The sequence below is a fragment of the Biomphalaria glabrata genome, chromosome 9 (genome assembly GCF_947242115.1).
Source record: "Biomphalaria glabrata chromosome 9, xgBioGlab47.1, whole genome shotgun sequence".
Lineage (NCBI taxonomy): Eukaryota > Metazoa > Mollusca > Gastropoda > Planorbidae > Biomphalaria > Biomphalaria glabrata.
Genome location: NC_074719.1, coordinates 21,144,247 through 21,160,410, shown reverse-complemented (window position 1 = coordinate 21,160,410; position 16,164 = coordinate 21,144,247). Strand labels below are relative to the sequence as shown.

General features: G+C 33.9%; 1 protein-coding gene across 3 annotated transcripts; it reads right to left on the bottom strand.

The window, feature by feature from the left end:
• Positions 1-1,920: 1,920 nt before the first annotated feature.
• On the bottom strand, positions 1,921-9,504 carry LOC106060572 (vesicle-trafficking protein SEC22b-like). Of its 3 annotated transcripts, none has more exons than XM_056041842.1 (6): positions 9,455-9,504; positions 7,287-7,398; positions 6,730-6,845; positions 6,336-6,496; positions 5,115-5,261; positions 1,921-3,656 (listed from the first exon to the last, which is right to left on the bottom strand). In XM_056041842.1, the coding sequence occupies exons 2-6, from the start codon at positions 7,356-7,358 to the stop codon at positions 3,502-3,504; spliced, it is 651 nt and encodes a 216-aa protein (XP_055897817.1). In that variant the 5' UTR covers positions 7,359-7,398; positions 9,455-9,504; the 3' UTR covers positions 1,921-3,501. The 3 variants fall into 3 exon arrangements, with proteins under 3 accessions (XP_055897817.1, XP_055897818.1, XP_055897816.1); XM_056041843.1 differs by having other exon boundaries at positions 7,287-7,397; positions 9,199-9,491; XM_056041841.1 differs by lacking the exon at positions 9,455-9,504 and adding an exon at positions 8,682-8,842.
• Positions 9,505-16,164: the final 6,660 nt, after the last annotated feature.

The following is a 16,164-nucleotide window of genomic DNA, read 5'->3' as shown; positions in this document are numbered from 1 at the left end:
TAGTGCCTCAACCAAGGCAAGGGAGAGTTAATATGAAGTAGTGCCTCAACCAAGGCAAGGGAGAGTTAATAAGAAGTAGTGCCTCAACCAAGGCAAGGGAGAGTTAACATGAAGTAGTGCATCAGCCAGGGCAAGGGAGAGTTAACATAGTGTAGTGCCTCAACCAGGGCAAGGGAAAGTTAACATGAAGTAGTGCATCAGCCAGGGCAAGGGAAAGTTAACATAGTGTAGTGCATCAGCCAGGGCAAGGGAAAGTTAACATAGTGAAGTGCATCAGCCAGGGCAAGGGAGAGTTAACATGAAGTAGTGCATCAGCCAGGGCAAGGGAGACTTAACATGAAGTAGTGCATCAGCCAGGGCAAGGGAGAGTTAACATAGTGTAGTGCCTCAACCAAGGCAAGGGAGAGTTAATATGAAGTAGTGCCTCAACCAAGGCAAGGGAAAGTTAACATAGTGTAGTGCCTCAACCAAGGCAAGGGAGAGTTAATATGAAGTAGTGTCTCAACCAAGGCAAGGGAGAGTTAACATGAAGTAGTGCATCAGCCAGGGCAAGGGAGAGTTAACATAGTGTAGTGCCTCAACCAGGGCAAGGGAGAGTTAACATAGTGTAGTGCCTCAACCAAGGCAAGGGAGAGTTAACATAGTGTAGTGCCTCAACTAAGGCAAGGGAGAGTTAACATAGTGTAGTGCCTCAACCAGGGCAAGGGAGAGTTAACATAGTGTAGTGCCTCAACCAGGGCAAGGGAGAGTTAACATAGTGTAGTGCCTCAACCAAGGCAAGGGAGAGTTAATATGAAGTAGTGCCTCAACCAAGGCAAGGGAAAGTTAACATAGTGTAGTGCCTCAACCAAGGCAAGGGAGAGTTAATATGAAGTAGTGTCTCAACCAAGGCAAGGGAGAGTTAACATGAAGTAGTGCATCAGCCAGGGCAAGGGAGAGTTAACATAGTGTAGTGCCTCAACCAGGGCAAGGGAGAGTTAACATAGTGTAGTGCCTCAACCAAGGCAAGGGAAAGTTAACAATAAGTAGTGCATCATCCAGGGCAAGGGAAAGTTAACATGAAGTAGTGCCTCAGCCAGGGCAAGGGAGAGTTAATATGAAGTAGTGCCTCAACCAAGGCAAGGGAGAGTTAACATGAAGTAGTGCATCAGCCAGGGCAAGGGAGAGTTAACATAGTGTAGTGCCTCAACCAAGGCAAGGGAAAGTTAACATGAAGTAGTGCATCAGCCAGGGCAAGGGAGAGTTAACATAGTGTAGTGCCTCAACCAGGGCAAGGGAGAGTTAACATAGTGTAGTGCCTCAACCAGGGCAAGGGAGAGTTAACATAGTGTAGTGCCTCAACCAGGGCAAGGGAGAGTTAACATAGTGTAGTGCCTCAACCAAGGCAAGGGAGAGTTAACATGAAGTAGTGCATCAGCCAGGGCAAGGGAGAGTTAACATAGTGTAGTGCCTCAACCAGGGCAAGGGAGAGTTAACATAGTGTAGTGCCTCAACCAAGGCAAGGGAAAGTTAACATGAAGTAGTGCATCAGCCAGGGCAAGGGAGAGTTAACATAGTGTAGTGCCTCAGCCAGGACAAGGGAGAGTTAACATGATGTAGTGCCTCAGCCAGGGCAAGGGAAAGTTAACTTGAAGTAGTGCATCAGCCAGGGAAAAAAAAAAGAGTGAACATGAAGTTGTGTCTCAGAGCCAGTATAAAGTATACAATTTGAGTTAATTTGCTGCCTTCTAAAGAAAATACATACAATTTTTATTACCAGTACCATCATTTCAATATACTTAAACATCTTCTCACGACAATATACACTAGTAAAATCAAAACTGAGAATTAAAAGATTACATGGAAATATTAGCATGTAAAAAATGTTGTTTTAACTTGATAAAAAGAAATTAACATCTGAAATAAGATAAAACATTTCACTTCATTAATTATTTTTTTTATTTGTTAATTCACATTCTGAATTTTTTTTTATTTAGTTAGTTTTTTTTTTTTTTTTGTCAATTCAAAACATTGGCAAATAACTTATAAATTAATATAGCATAATGAAATATTTTTCAAAGAAAAAAAAGTGCCTCACAACAAAATAAAATTAAAATACAGTATTTTATGCAATCCTACAGATGAGTGTTATTACTAGCAAGTAAAATTTGATTTTAAATTAACTGACATAGTAAGATCTGGTTTTTAATGCTGGAATTGTTTAGAAAATAAAACATTTCAATGAATCTAAGATATTCAGACCTTAAAAAGCTTATACTAGACATAAACATCAATCCTATTGCATTGCCAATTACACAATAGTTTGCATTTCTAAATCACCTCTATCTTTGCAAAATAAACATATTAAAAACATTTATGTATCTTCAAATACATTCATGAATATTAAGTTTTAAGTGTCATTCACACACAGAATAGACTGGATCAAAACCAACCTTTCATAAAGAAGAAGTTTAAAAAGAAACTTCTATTCCTCTCATTCTATAACAACAAATATTTACTTTTATAAATGGTAACAGAAAGAAATGAAGTAATAGTTTTACAAATGCTTATGTTGCAAATACAATTTTGTTGTTGTATACAACTTTTGATCAGATTAATTTTCAGTTATTTAAATAAATGATCATAAGACATTATTCTCATAAGGAATCAGACAAATGTGCTGTGTCAAAAAAACATTAGTTGCTCAATATCCAGATGAAAACAAAACCTCCCTATCCTGATGTTATTCACTAAATATGTAAGCCGTTTATCAAGCTCAATGGTGAGATTTCCAAGCATAAACAATACATATATATACACAAAAAATGTACTTCATGACACAAAAGTGTTTTGTAGAGCCCTTTCAAATGCTTACACAAATGACAAGATGAACAAGACATTCAAAAGCAAAGGAATAAAACAATAGTTTTCTTTGAACAAATCTGAAGTTCAGTCAATATCACAATTATATAGACAAGAATAATGAATTAAAAAACAAATAAGAATAAGTGATCAATTCTATTCCAAAATACAATGTCCCAGAGAGAGAGAACATCCTAGTCCTAGTTGGTTTTATATTTGGTTTTATAAGGAATTACATAGTTACTGGCTTTAGTGTCCAATACATATCAATGTAGATATGCTGGCTCCTCTTCAAATCTACATTTTTTTTGGGGGGTCAGAAGAAAAAAAAATGGTCCTTTGTACCTAACCCTTTAGTGCAGGTCTAGATTTGCCAACTTATTCAGTGTAAGATTAAAACATTTAAATTCCTTTTAATAAATACATGCATACATCTAAAATTAATTGCCTCTTGATATTTAAGAAACTTGTTTTTTTTTATAATTCTGTCAAAAAAAAACTAAAACCTCTGTATCAGGAACTTCCCTCACCGCACACAGTATATGACAGCAGTTTCTAACACATTTTGTTAACATCTGCACAACAGGAGCAAACATCAGAAAGGAAACAATTTGAAACCAGTGCAGCACATAATGGGCTAGTCTAACAATCTCATCTCTCTCACAATAGCCAGTAACGAAGAAACAGTAAAAATAGGATGACTGTGATAACTATGGCTGCAATCTTAAGATAGGAAGATCTCAGGTTGAGGTATCTGGCATCCTTCTTGTACTTAAGTGACTGTGATGACAAGTTGCTGGCTTTAGTGTCCAATACTGTGGACAAAAATATAATAATATAACAACATCCAAAGCACAAGAATAAAAACCTAGAAGTTAATTTTTATGGAGAAATATAATTCTTGACCAGCGTTACTCAAATTGTGGAGTGGTGCAACATGCTAATGGGGGAGGGGGGGTAATTTGGCATTTGTATAGTCTTCACTAAAATGATTCTACTTGACTTTCTCTAAATTGCAGAGCATCTATCTCTTGACCTCTTATTATTTCATGACTAAAAACAAGCCAGTTACAAGACACCTTACTTAAAATAAAGATAATCTCACAATATTCACACTCATGACAGACATATGTGCACTAAATTGGCCAATGCTGCCACTTTCTTTATTTGACCTTCTGGTTTTATTTTTTTGTTTTTTAATTAAGATTAGGTTTTTAAATTAGTGTGCTTTAGATGCCAGGAAATGCATTTCTGAGCTTGGAAAGCAGGAATATTATTGATGCCAATACCCAAAAGTTTTACACTGTTGTATTTTTCTATTATAGAAGACTCCAATAAATGGATGCTCCAAAACATTATTAAAACATAAATGCTATAAGTAAATAACAACCTTACTTATCACATACAAAGCTTCATTTCTCTTAAAGTAAAAAAGCTAAGAATAAGTCAAATTAACCTGATTTATATTCATTTGGTATCCCAGCATCTACTTTTTAGCTGGGACGGGTTATTATATAAAAAAAAAAAAACACCTGGTCTATTAAATAATCACTTTTGGCTAGAAGACAAATGCAGGTGTTCAAATTTAAATTATTTAAAACACACAGGCAGAAAAACAACACATAAGTTTCAATAGATTAAGTTGGTAAATCAGACTAAAACTCTCCAAGGGTTGAACATCCAAATGTCACAGGACACTATACAGTTGTGTTTTAATTTTAAAAGTCAAACATGAAAGCAGGGAAATGTCTGTGACAAATTAGAATCAGTCATCATGAAGCATTAAAGAGGAGCAAGCTGTAAATTAAGTCAAGATAAAGTTTTGAAGAAAGAATTTTTAAGTTTCCTTATAAAGTGAAATTAAATGATTATAAAGAGTCCTATTAAGAGGTTTCGAAGTCTTGGATAATAAGACATAGTTAATAGTCTAAGATAAAGATACAGACGTTGTGGAAAAATAAGCAGTTTGCAACTAGGTTTGCATTGTCACATGAAACAATCCACATATAGTTGTAAATTTTACAATTTCACCAAAAATATACTATAGAATATTATTAATCTTGTAATTTTTAAAATAAAATCTGTTTGTCCATCCATAAAAAGCTATATTAAGCACAGAAGCAAAAATGAATTAATGTTTTTAAATAATTCCTGTTCTACACCAAGACTCATCCATTAAATTATACCTACAATACTAAATGTATTTTAATGTCAATAATCTTACTGAGACATCCTTAAGTTTTTTACTCTTTCAAGATAATTTGCTGACATACCTGACAAAGCTTCTCCTCGTGTCAACACTTCATCAATATTTTGAACCATTATTCTTTGTACATCTTGTAATTCTGTATTAATTTGACCTAAATTGCGCCTGGCTCGAGAGTCCATATATGATTTTCTAGCTTTCTGCATGTATGTATCTAAAATGAAGGGTTTGAAAAAAAAATCTTAGCAAATGTAGAAATTTGTTTTCAAATTTGTTTGCAAGAACAAGTGTCACTAAACTGTAGAGTATTTTTGTACAAGTTAGTACAAGTTAGTAAGGTTAGTGTTAGTGATACTAACTAGGCATTAATGTTAAGGTTACAAAATAGCCCCTTTATTCTATCTCCTTTAAGACCTAGCTATCCAAGGGGCAGATAATATTAAGGTGATCAGTATATATGACTGATGCCAGCACAATGACCAAAAGTCTTTACTTTTCTTAATGTCAAGTACCCATTATAATTGGATGGACTTAGAGGTGTCCTAAAAATATGAAATTAAAAGCCCCAGTCTTCATCAGGATTTGAAGCCAAAACCTCTCTTAATTCAATACCCTTATTCTATCCACTAAAGTTTTAATGTAGAAAGCTTATATCAGCATGTTAAATTCTATTGAATGTCAGATGGTAGTCACATGACTGATTTACATTTTTAAAAAAAAATCCTTTTTATAACAAAACTAAGCTTTATCTAGGGGAAGAACTCTGCCCTTACAACTATATCTATAAACAATGAAGAAGTTATTTCCCTTATTTAGTATCAACCAAAATAATTAATTACCAATAATTGACTAATTGGTTAATTTTTTTATTGATTCATGTTTTGTTAGGTACAATAAATGATTGTCTAAAGATCCAAGAAAGGGTGTGGAAAATAATAATGAGCCCAATTATCTAAGGGAACCCTACATTTTTAGTCATATCTGTGAATACTGAAGGATTAATTTCCATTATTGGTATCAAACAAAATAATTACCAATAATTAATTGACTATTTAATTATTTTTTCTATTTAATTATTTTTTCTAGAGATTCATGTCTTGTCTATGCCAATGAATATTTGTGCAAAGTTTGAACTTGATCCAAGAATGGGTGTGAGAGAAACAATGTGTACTAACTTTTTAACAGACAGACAAATGAGTTGATATAAATAAGCGTTGTAAAAATTTCTCAACAGTGACTAATATTTAAAAAACAGTTAAAAAACATAATTTAAAAATAAATTAATTACCAAACTCAATGAAGGAATAAGGTCGAGATACTGTATCCAGCTTTGATCCATACTGTGATATGAATTCATTTTGTAGATCTTCTAAGTAAGAAAATGCTAATCTTTTAGAGAATGTTTTTTCACACAAGACCAAGTAGCACACTCCTCTTTCTATCATATAACTGAGAATAAAAAAAATATCAATAAATCACACTTATGTGTTCAAATAGCTATTTATTTATTGATTTATATGTGAAAGAAAAGAAATGGTATCATTCTTATTGAAGTTTCAAAAAGTTAACACCCAAGACTTATAACAGACATGGTATTTATCTTACAGTAATATGATTTAAAATGTATTTAAATCTACACTACAAAAAGATGTGCATTAAAAAAAAATACTTGTAAAACTTACTGAAATAAATAATGCTTGGCTTCTAAAGTACATCGAGGAGGAGGATTTGGGTCTTGGGATAATTTTCGGAACAGTTGTTTGGCCTGTGTTTGATATTCTGAAAGATTACGGCCAGCCTATGTAAATAAAATGGTTAAACATGAATACAAATTGTTAAAATATTTATATTAAAAAATCTCTTTATGAGAAATTTCACAGTCGCTAGAATAAAACAGTTGATTTTTCATTTTCAAAGGACTTTACTATTTAGTTCTAGGTATAAGAAGTATGCACAATATATTCATTTTTACAATACTCAAATTCTGATTCATTAATAGTAAAAATTTTAAACTGTTCACATCACTGCCCCTAAAGTCCAATATTTTCTATAAAATATAAAATAATTCATGTAAAATAAACTTTCTTTTTGCACACCCTTCAAAAAAAAAAAAAAAAAAACACAATCGTGAACCTAATCTATCAAGTGCTAAGCTAAAGTAAAGTCACAGTAAAAACTGTATTGGAGATTACAACTCAATTTACACTTTTACTAAAACATGTCACTCAGCCCTACATACTTGTTCATCTTCCTGAACTGATGCAGACAGCAACAATCCATCAGCCACTCTTGCAATCATAGTTAAAAGCATTCTGTCTTAGTCTTGTTTGTTAATAATTCAGCTGATAAACCTAAATGAAGAATAAGACTAAAATTTAATTTCAACATTAATTTTGATACACAGAGATTCAAAGTAAGTTTTCAAGGATCACAGCTTAATCTTTTGGATATATTATCTCAAGAATTCTTTTTATTAAATATAATTTGGTTTTAGTTGAAGACATTCTAAAATGTTTGTTTTTTTGCCTAGTGACATTGTTCTGCTTATTTCTTTAATATTTCTTGGACAGTGTGAACAAAAATGTTTGAACTCATTTTTTTTTACCTACTTGTTTAGGAGCATTTACCTCCTAGGCGCTCAGTAATAGCCTGTTTAGACAGATTCAAAACCTGAAAACAGCAATTCGCAACCACAAGCTTTCAATCTATCCTTTGTATTTTATTTTCTGTATTTCCCCAAACAGCTTTTATATTTTAAGTATTATAATCAGAAATAGTCCAAAAATATGACTTCAAGTACTTTTATTAATTTAAATAAGTCAACTTTTAAAAAAATTATTCATTTCTGATTCCATTTTAAAAAATTTTTAAAAATAATCCTAGATCAAGAGTATGATGAAATTTTGTTGCACTGTCATTTCTCTACATTCAAAAAAGAAATAAAATTTAAATGATTATAATTTAAAAAAAAAATTGGTATCCATATCCTTATATTTAGAAGACACTAAACCAAAATAAATGAAGTGAGGGGAACGAGAATGGAGCATTCAATTGGGGCGTTCTAAGTGGGTCTTTCCAAATCAAGTTAAAAGTTTTTGTTATAAAATTTACAATGAACAGGATAAAAAAAAAAAAAAATGGGGGTTCCAAGAATTGAAAAAGAGAGAAGGAAAGAGAAAAAGAGAGACAGATACAATTATTCACTGGATAAAAGTATGTTAGAGGGATCGTTAAAATGTAAACCGTTTATTGAAATTTCAAAGAAAAGAAAAAATGAGGATGTTACGGACATAATATAAAATATAAAGCCTGTGAACAAATAAACGGGTGTAGCCTGTGTGTACTGCTAGTATATATATATATATATCAATATGTGCTGGATGTGGCAAAATATGTAGGACACAGCTGGGGCTGTGTAGCCACTGTAAATACTGCATTCATGATTTAGAATTTAGTCTAAATTTGTAATATATCTATATTATATTATAATATTATATTATACAGTCATACTCATAGACCTAGACTCTAAAACTAAATTGATAATAGTATAAAATATAAACTAATATATATTACAGATAATGCTTTATATTACAGAAATCTATCATCCAGAGTCTAATCCCAAGGCTTAGTCTACCTTCTTGATCTTGAAGTACACTTTCCTAGGTCCTAGACCTAGTGACTCTAGTCTGACTAGGTGAGTAGTTCTAGTGATGCATAGTGACTACTAAATCTAGTCTAGAGTGGTGACTTGAATAGTAGACTAAGACTACAGTGAGTAGATTGAAGATTTTAAATCTAGCCTCTCTATATACATAGATAAAATAGATCTAAACTTAATGATAAATCTAATCTAGATATATCTTATATAATATATATTTGTATGTGACCAGTATGGCTATTCTCTCTATATCATTTATCAAGTATATCACTATGGCCTATCATCCCTATGCCTACTGTCTCACACTATTCTCAGTACTAATATTAGTAATATAATTATTATATATTATTATACTATTATAGATCTAGAATCTACATACAAAGCCAGTAAAGCTGAGTACAGACTTTACTATTTACTACAGACTACTAGGTCTAGATCTACTACACACTACAGACTGTAAGTTACAGACTAACACTAGATCTATCTAACACTAACACTATAACAAAGCCAGGCAGGAGTGATGATGTTCAGATGTTGCTGTTGATTCTATGATTGTTTCAGAATCAGATGTTTTATCTCGCTACTTTAGAGCTTACAAATACAATAATTCTCATTAGACACATAAGTCTAGATCTAAATCTCTAGACTCGAAACAAGACCAGATCTATTCTAGATTCTAAATCTAAATAGTCTAGATCTAATCTTAAGATGACTTAACTACACTTGTCTAGTTAAATTCTCAAACTGACGTGGCTAGCAGTTCGTGTCGCTTTTCAGTTGCTGCCTAATGATTCGGCCTATGTGAATAGAAAAGAGCGCGTAATTAATGGGAAATAACTATTACAAAATCATACTGTTTTACAATATTTATTTTTCAAGAAACTATTCTCAAGTTGAAATTCTAAGCGTTTAATATAAACAATTAAATTTCCTTCTGTGGATTTATTCTACAACGCTTTGATCTAGGTCTAGATATATATATGGCTCCTTTTGTCTCGAAAGGCAATGGATGCGCCCAAATGAGTCACTGGTTTTGGCTTAAGGGGAGGATTCACCTCAATTATATCAATTTTCTTATTTTTTTTACATTTTTCAAATATGGTTTCAAATGATTATCTATCCATTTCTCTACAGTTTTTCATTATTTTTAGTTATATTAGATGTTTTAAAATATTTTTAAATAATTTTACAAAATATCAAGTGTTCTAATTAATTTAGCTCATTAATTATGCAAAAAAATAAAAAATAACGTAACTTTTTTATTTTTTGTCCGATTTACAAAATTTTTTCACTACCATTCCCATCTGAAATGCTAGAATCCTATTTGAATCAACAGTATAATTAGTTGTAAAATGAATTACCATTGGTCGAATAAACACATTTCCTGTAAGTAACAATTATTCTGACCAATCAGCGAGCTCTTTGCAAAAGCTTAGGGTGGCCTTATCATAAACAGTTCCGGCGTATGCTTTTGTTTACATCGCTAGTCTAGTGTTTATTTCTTCAATATTATGGATATAATGATAAAGTGTGATCTAATAAAAGAAGGAAGAAGCCAATAAAAGCGTAAATTTAGAGGGAATAAATATACTGGGGAAGATGAAAACAATCTAGACTTAGTGGCGATGCTATTACTAGTACTAGATCTAGTACCGGTATGGAACCTAATGTAAATGTTGAAGACACAGCTGAGACTACTAGTCTAGGTCTAATGAAGGAGACTATCGTGAAACGGATGTTATTGATGTATGTTTCTTTATCGAGTTAAAAACTAAAATATAGTGTATCTATAACTTAGGAGAGTAGACCTACTGAAGTTCTAATTAAAAGGATATCTATTTGTTGACATTCAAGCCCTTATTTATTTATTTCCTTGGTACAACTATTACAATATCACGTACTCATGCTAATCAATTATAAAAATAAAATCAGGATGAAAACCACGTGTAAACTAGATCTAAATATCCCCAGACTATTCAGTAACTGAAAGAAAGTGAGGCTTGTCAAGTAAGATAGTTTTCATTGCCGCCATTCTTCAGATGAGTTTTTATTTGAAACTTCTCTCTATGAAATATAAATTGAGCTTTCAACTAGCTATCTATAGTGTAGTTATCAACAGAGATACAGAGTCACAGATCCCTAGTCCATATGAATATTGCAGCCCAAGCCAACTGAAAGTACTGCTAATGAAAGCATGTTGTCAGCAGCTAATGGAGTGAAAAAAAAAATTTGAACAGATAACCGCATCATGTGATGGTCTATGGCAGAGAAGAGGCTTCATAAGCAAAAATGGAATAGCAACTGTTCTATCTGTCAATCCTCATAAAGCCAGTAAAGTTTTACATTCTTAGGTTATGTCTAACTAATTATTACCAAACCTAAAAAAATACTTTCATCAGAAATCTTCCTTGAAAGGGGTTTCATTTTTGGACACTATTGTAAATAGAGAAGTCACTTGTTGAACAAAAGGCAGAAAAAAGCCGGGAAGGGGGGAGGGAAGTCCAAAACATAGAAAAATACACTAAGTAACAGCAAAAAGTCAGGATAAAAGAATGCAAGTGCAATAAAAGGCCATTGCTGATGATTCACATCTCTGGGGGGGCTTTTAAGTTAGTATTCATTGAAAAAAAAAGATTTTTTCCCTTTATATTTCATTTTTCTCCATTTTAATTTTTTTGACAAATTTCTTGACATGGATTCAAATTATTTCAAAAGTTGTTTATGTATCTTCATGAAAATTGGCACATACCAAGAGAGATATGTTTTGAACACACCCTACTACTTTGGTTTTGATTGAATGAAAAGTTTTAAAGTTATGGTAATTTATAAAATGTTATTTTGAGATTTTTGCTTACAAAAAAACACCCAAAAACAAAAAAATATTTTCAAAGGGTAATACAATTCAGAATATAATAATTTTAGTAGGGCATGTTGATAATATATGTATAAACATATTTGCAAAGTTTCAGCTCAAAATCTTTTATACTTTTTGAGAAATTTGTTCCCAAATGTTTGTTACTATTTATAGTAACACGCAGTGGTGACGTCATACTAAATGTCAACATTGACATTTGACTTTTTTTTTACTCGTTTTATGTGTTTATCAAACTATTTGGAAACTTTCATGGCTGTAGTACCATTCTAAGACATACTTTGGTTTTAAGGTGAAACCTCCCCTTAATCTTGAGACGGGGCAGAATCTGGTGTGTCTAATCAAGCCAATTCTAGAACGGCAGACTTTGCTACATTTCGTACATGTGTATGCCTCTGATTTAGGGCTAGCAGACAGGGCAGCTTTCTTTTTATCCCTCTTGATTAAAGCCGCTTCAATTCTTTTGTTCTCAGCAAGGGTTGTCCCAGCACGCACAGTCTGTCTACATGCACTCCGGTCTTTGGCTATGTTTTCCCACATACTTTCGCTGATGCCTGAGGCTCTCATGTCTCGCTTGCAGACATCTCTATATGTTAGTCTTGGGCGGCCCTTGGGTCTGACTCCTTCCACAAGCTCAGCATATAAGATATCTTTCGGGATTCTGCCATCTGGCATGCGGGTGACATGTCCGAGCCAGCGTAATCTTCTTTGTGTCAGGAGAGCATACATGCTGTTCATATTGACCAATCTTAAAACTTCCTGATTGGAGACATGGTCCCTCCAAGAGATGCCCATTATGCGTCTCAGGCAGCGCAAGTGGAAACTATTCAATCTGTGCTCTTGGTACATGTATGTTGACCAGCTCTCACTGCCATAAAGGAGAGTGCTCACAACACAGGCGTTGTAGACTCGGATTTTGGTCGCTGTGGTCAATTTACCATTTTCCCAGACGCGCTTGGAGAGTTGAGGCGGGCGGTAGCTGATCAGTGAGGCGCGAAGACCTCTCCCACCGTCAGAGACAACCCGTGGCGTCCATACATTACGCCAATCAAGTTGGACTTATAACCCGTAACTGTTGTCTCCCGTGTTGTTTTAGCCGCTTTGCAGCAGCACCAGAGTTTCCTCTCCGGGGCGCATTCCTGGGCCTTGGATAAAGGGGTCATGGGTGGCCCATGCGTCATGATCCCTCTCTCGACCTTGCTGATGTGATCTAAAGGAACGCATCGCATTACAAGGTCTAGATATATCTATTAATTAACTCGCTATGTAGACTCTATAGTAGATCTAGATTTTAGATAAATCTATCTAGATTATAGATCTATAATCTATCTCTTTTCTTGTATTTGTATGTTTGGATTTTTGCAATCGATTTTTCGACCACTTCTGCTATCGTCATCAAAATTTACATACGAACTCACGATCGATTTCAACACATGAATTAATTTTTTTTTAAATCAGCCAGTTTTTATATAGATTATCGAGAAAAAAGTAATTTAAGCTAAGGGAGGTATCCTTGATTAGAGAAAAAGGTTTCATAGCCAAGAGGAGATGCGTCTTTTGTGGCGAAGAAGAAGATAAGAATAGTAAAATAAAATGGTTAATGTTAACGCATACATAGTTTATTCACCGTGGTTCGATCGATGATGACCACTTTTGTCATCCATGGTGCTAAGGGCTTAGCACTGGGGTTTTGTGCCTCTTCATGCGGCTTTTAATGTGAACCGGAATGTTTGGCTGTTAATGTAAAAAATTATATTGAAGACTTTATTGAAGAGCATCATGATGTCATGATGATCTATACAAAAAGTTAAGGCATTTGACATAAAATATAGTTATGGTACAGTTCACAGAAGAATGTTGGTTGTATTCTACAAACAAAAAAACAAAAAAAAAGCGATGAGTTTTTTAAGTTTAGTATGAGTTAAAGTGAATTTCAAATCCAACACATTTTTTTACAACATTGATATTATTTTCTACTTTATAGCGTTTTTTTACGTTCTGTTTACACATGCAGGGGCAAATGTGGCATATAGGGTGCCGATACATGTAAATCTATGTTGACCATTAGCATTACTCATTTTAATGGCATCGATTAGATATTATGCTATGCCTAATAAAAACTATCCATTCAATGCTGATGTAGATTCTAAATCTAAATATCACTATTTGTTAATAAAGTTTTCTTTGACGGTAAAATAATATATATATATATATATTACCTCATAAAAATGTAGTCCTAAAAATGGAAAAGGAATTGGTGTCATTGTTATAGCATTTCAATTTCACCTTCACCTATCCCTAAGTCTGTTGGACCGTTAAGGCACCACACAAGATCTGTCAACCGTCTTTCTTCTTGGATAGAATTTCATTCACTGACAGGCCTGTCCATTCTTTGATGTTGTCTTCCTATCACGTTCTCTTCCTCTACTTCTTCTTCTCCCTTTTACTGTTCCCTGAAGGAAAGTCTTTACGAGACTGGAACAGACACAAATTAGAGCAGTGAGATTCATAACAAACGAATATTCACATTTGACTAGTGTAATGCCTATATTAAAATCACTAAATTTAGAAAGCCTTCAAGAGAGAAGACTCAAAAGTAAAGTAGGCCTAGTAATTATACATAAACACTGAACCATAATCTTCAAATAGGCCCTATATATATATATATATATATATATTATATATATATATATATATATATATACAAACAAAATCTAATAAAATTAAAATACTCAGAAAGACACTAAGATAAAGCCACATTCCTCGTTCCATATTCTAGAACAAATTTGTACTATTAATGCTCCTTCTTCCCAAGTGCTATTAGAGTACGGAATGGGTTGCCTGAGCCAGCCAGAAAAACAAGTGGGGATTTTGTACCTGCCTTTGTCGTGTTTTCTGACTTTCAGAATTTAAGTCATTGGTTAACATGCATGAGTAGATGCATGACGCGTAGGACGTAATCCTCTTCTTTTTTGAAGTAACGTCTGTATTATATAAAATAAGTGGCTATAGAGTTTGAGTTTACGTTTTTTGACAGTGGTTATTGTGTGGTCCAATTGCTGTATTAATCTTTTTTAATCTCTTCATTCGTGATGCGGTCTTTGTAAGTGACACCTAGGCTAGGATCTTTCTGTAGCATGTTAGTTCCGTTGCTAGCATCTTCTCTAGATCAACAGTCAGCGTCCAAAGATTCCTATGCATTTAAGAATGTGGCCGTGACCAGGGAGCGCATCAGTCTGTTTTAGTGTCGAGGGCTATGCCTTTGCCTGTCCAGAATTTTGTTTTTGAGTTTTGCGAGTGCTACAGTAGATTGCAATTTTGACCAGTTGTTCAGGTTTGGTTTCCTCATCTGAGATAATAGCTCCAATGTATTTAAAGCTACTGACAGTCAATTTAATTTTTGTTTATTTTAGGGGAAATTTTAATACTAAACCATCACTTGCCAAGGGGTTTTGAGTTTAAACCCCCCTACCAGGGGGTTTTGAGTTTGAAACCCCTACCAAGGGGTTTTGAGTTTGAAACTTCATACCAGGGGGGTTTGAGTTTAAAACCCCCTATCAGGGGTTTTGAGTTTAAAACCCCCTACCAGGGGTTTTGAGTTTGAAAACCCCTACCAGGGGGTTTTAAGTTTAAAAACCCCTACCAGGGGTTTTGAGTTTGAAAACCCCTACCAGGGGTTTTGAGTTTAAAGCCCCCTACCAGGGGTTTTGAGTTTGAAAACCCCTACCAGTGGGTTTTAAGTTTAAAAACCCCTACCAGGGATTTTGAGTTTGAAAACCCCTACCAGGGGGTTTTAAGTTTAAAAACCTCCTACCAGGGGGTTTTGAGTTTGAAACCCACTACCAATGGGTTTTGAGTTTAAAACCCCCTACCTGGGGTTTCGCATTTAAATCCCTCTCTTGTATAAAACAAAAAAATGCAAACGACAATCCCAAAATTCCAAGAGCACATCTAAGGAAGATTTTGATTTTAAACCCCTCTCCAAAATTTACGATATAAACCCCTCTTTAATATAAAAAAGCAAATTACACACTCAAAATTGTATGAGCGTAGCCAAAGGAGTTTTGAGTTTAAAATCCCCATACAGATTACAGATCGTTTTAAGGTTGAAAGCCTCTCTCTTCAATATTATTTCTAAAGCAAACTACAGTCACCAAATTATATGATCATAGCTAAATGTGGTTTTGAATTTAAAAAAAAAACAACTCCATATATATTTTAGTTTAACCCCCCCCCCCCCCCCCCAACAGATGATATTCACGATAAAACTTCCCTTTTCGATATAACATCTAAAGCAAAATAGTCACCTAATTCCAAGATCGTAGTCAACAGAAGTTAGACATGTCTACCAGTGGCTGGGCTCCATTAATAAAGTGCAATGAAATTGAAAAGAACTAAATGTGGCTCTACAAAGATGGCTAAGAAGGATTTTAGGAGTCAGTTATAGAGATCGGGTCTAAATCAAGGAAATCCTATGCCGAAATGGGAGTCGACCCCTTAGTAAGGTTGTGACAGCGTCGCATGAGGTTTGCGCGACATGTTCTCCGACAAAATGAATTACGCATAATAAGAGTTGCGATGACATCC

Bases quoted from the DNA above. Each gene is read 5' to 3' on its own strand.
- LOC106060572 (XM_056041842.1), bottom strand. From the start codon at position 7,358: ATGCTTTTAACTATGATTGCAAGAGTGGCTGATGGATTGTTGCTGTCT. The intron at 6,497-6,729 runs GTAAGTTTTACA...TTTTATTCTCAG, and splicing joins GCCAAGCATTATTTATTTCA to TTATATGATAGAAAGAGGAG. The intron at 3,657-5,114 runs GTATGTCAGCAA...TTTTGTCCACAG, and splicing joins ACGAGGAGAAGCTTTGTCAG to TATTGGACACTAAAGCCAGC.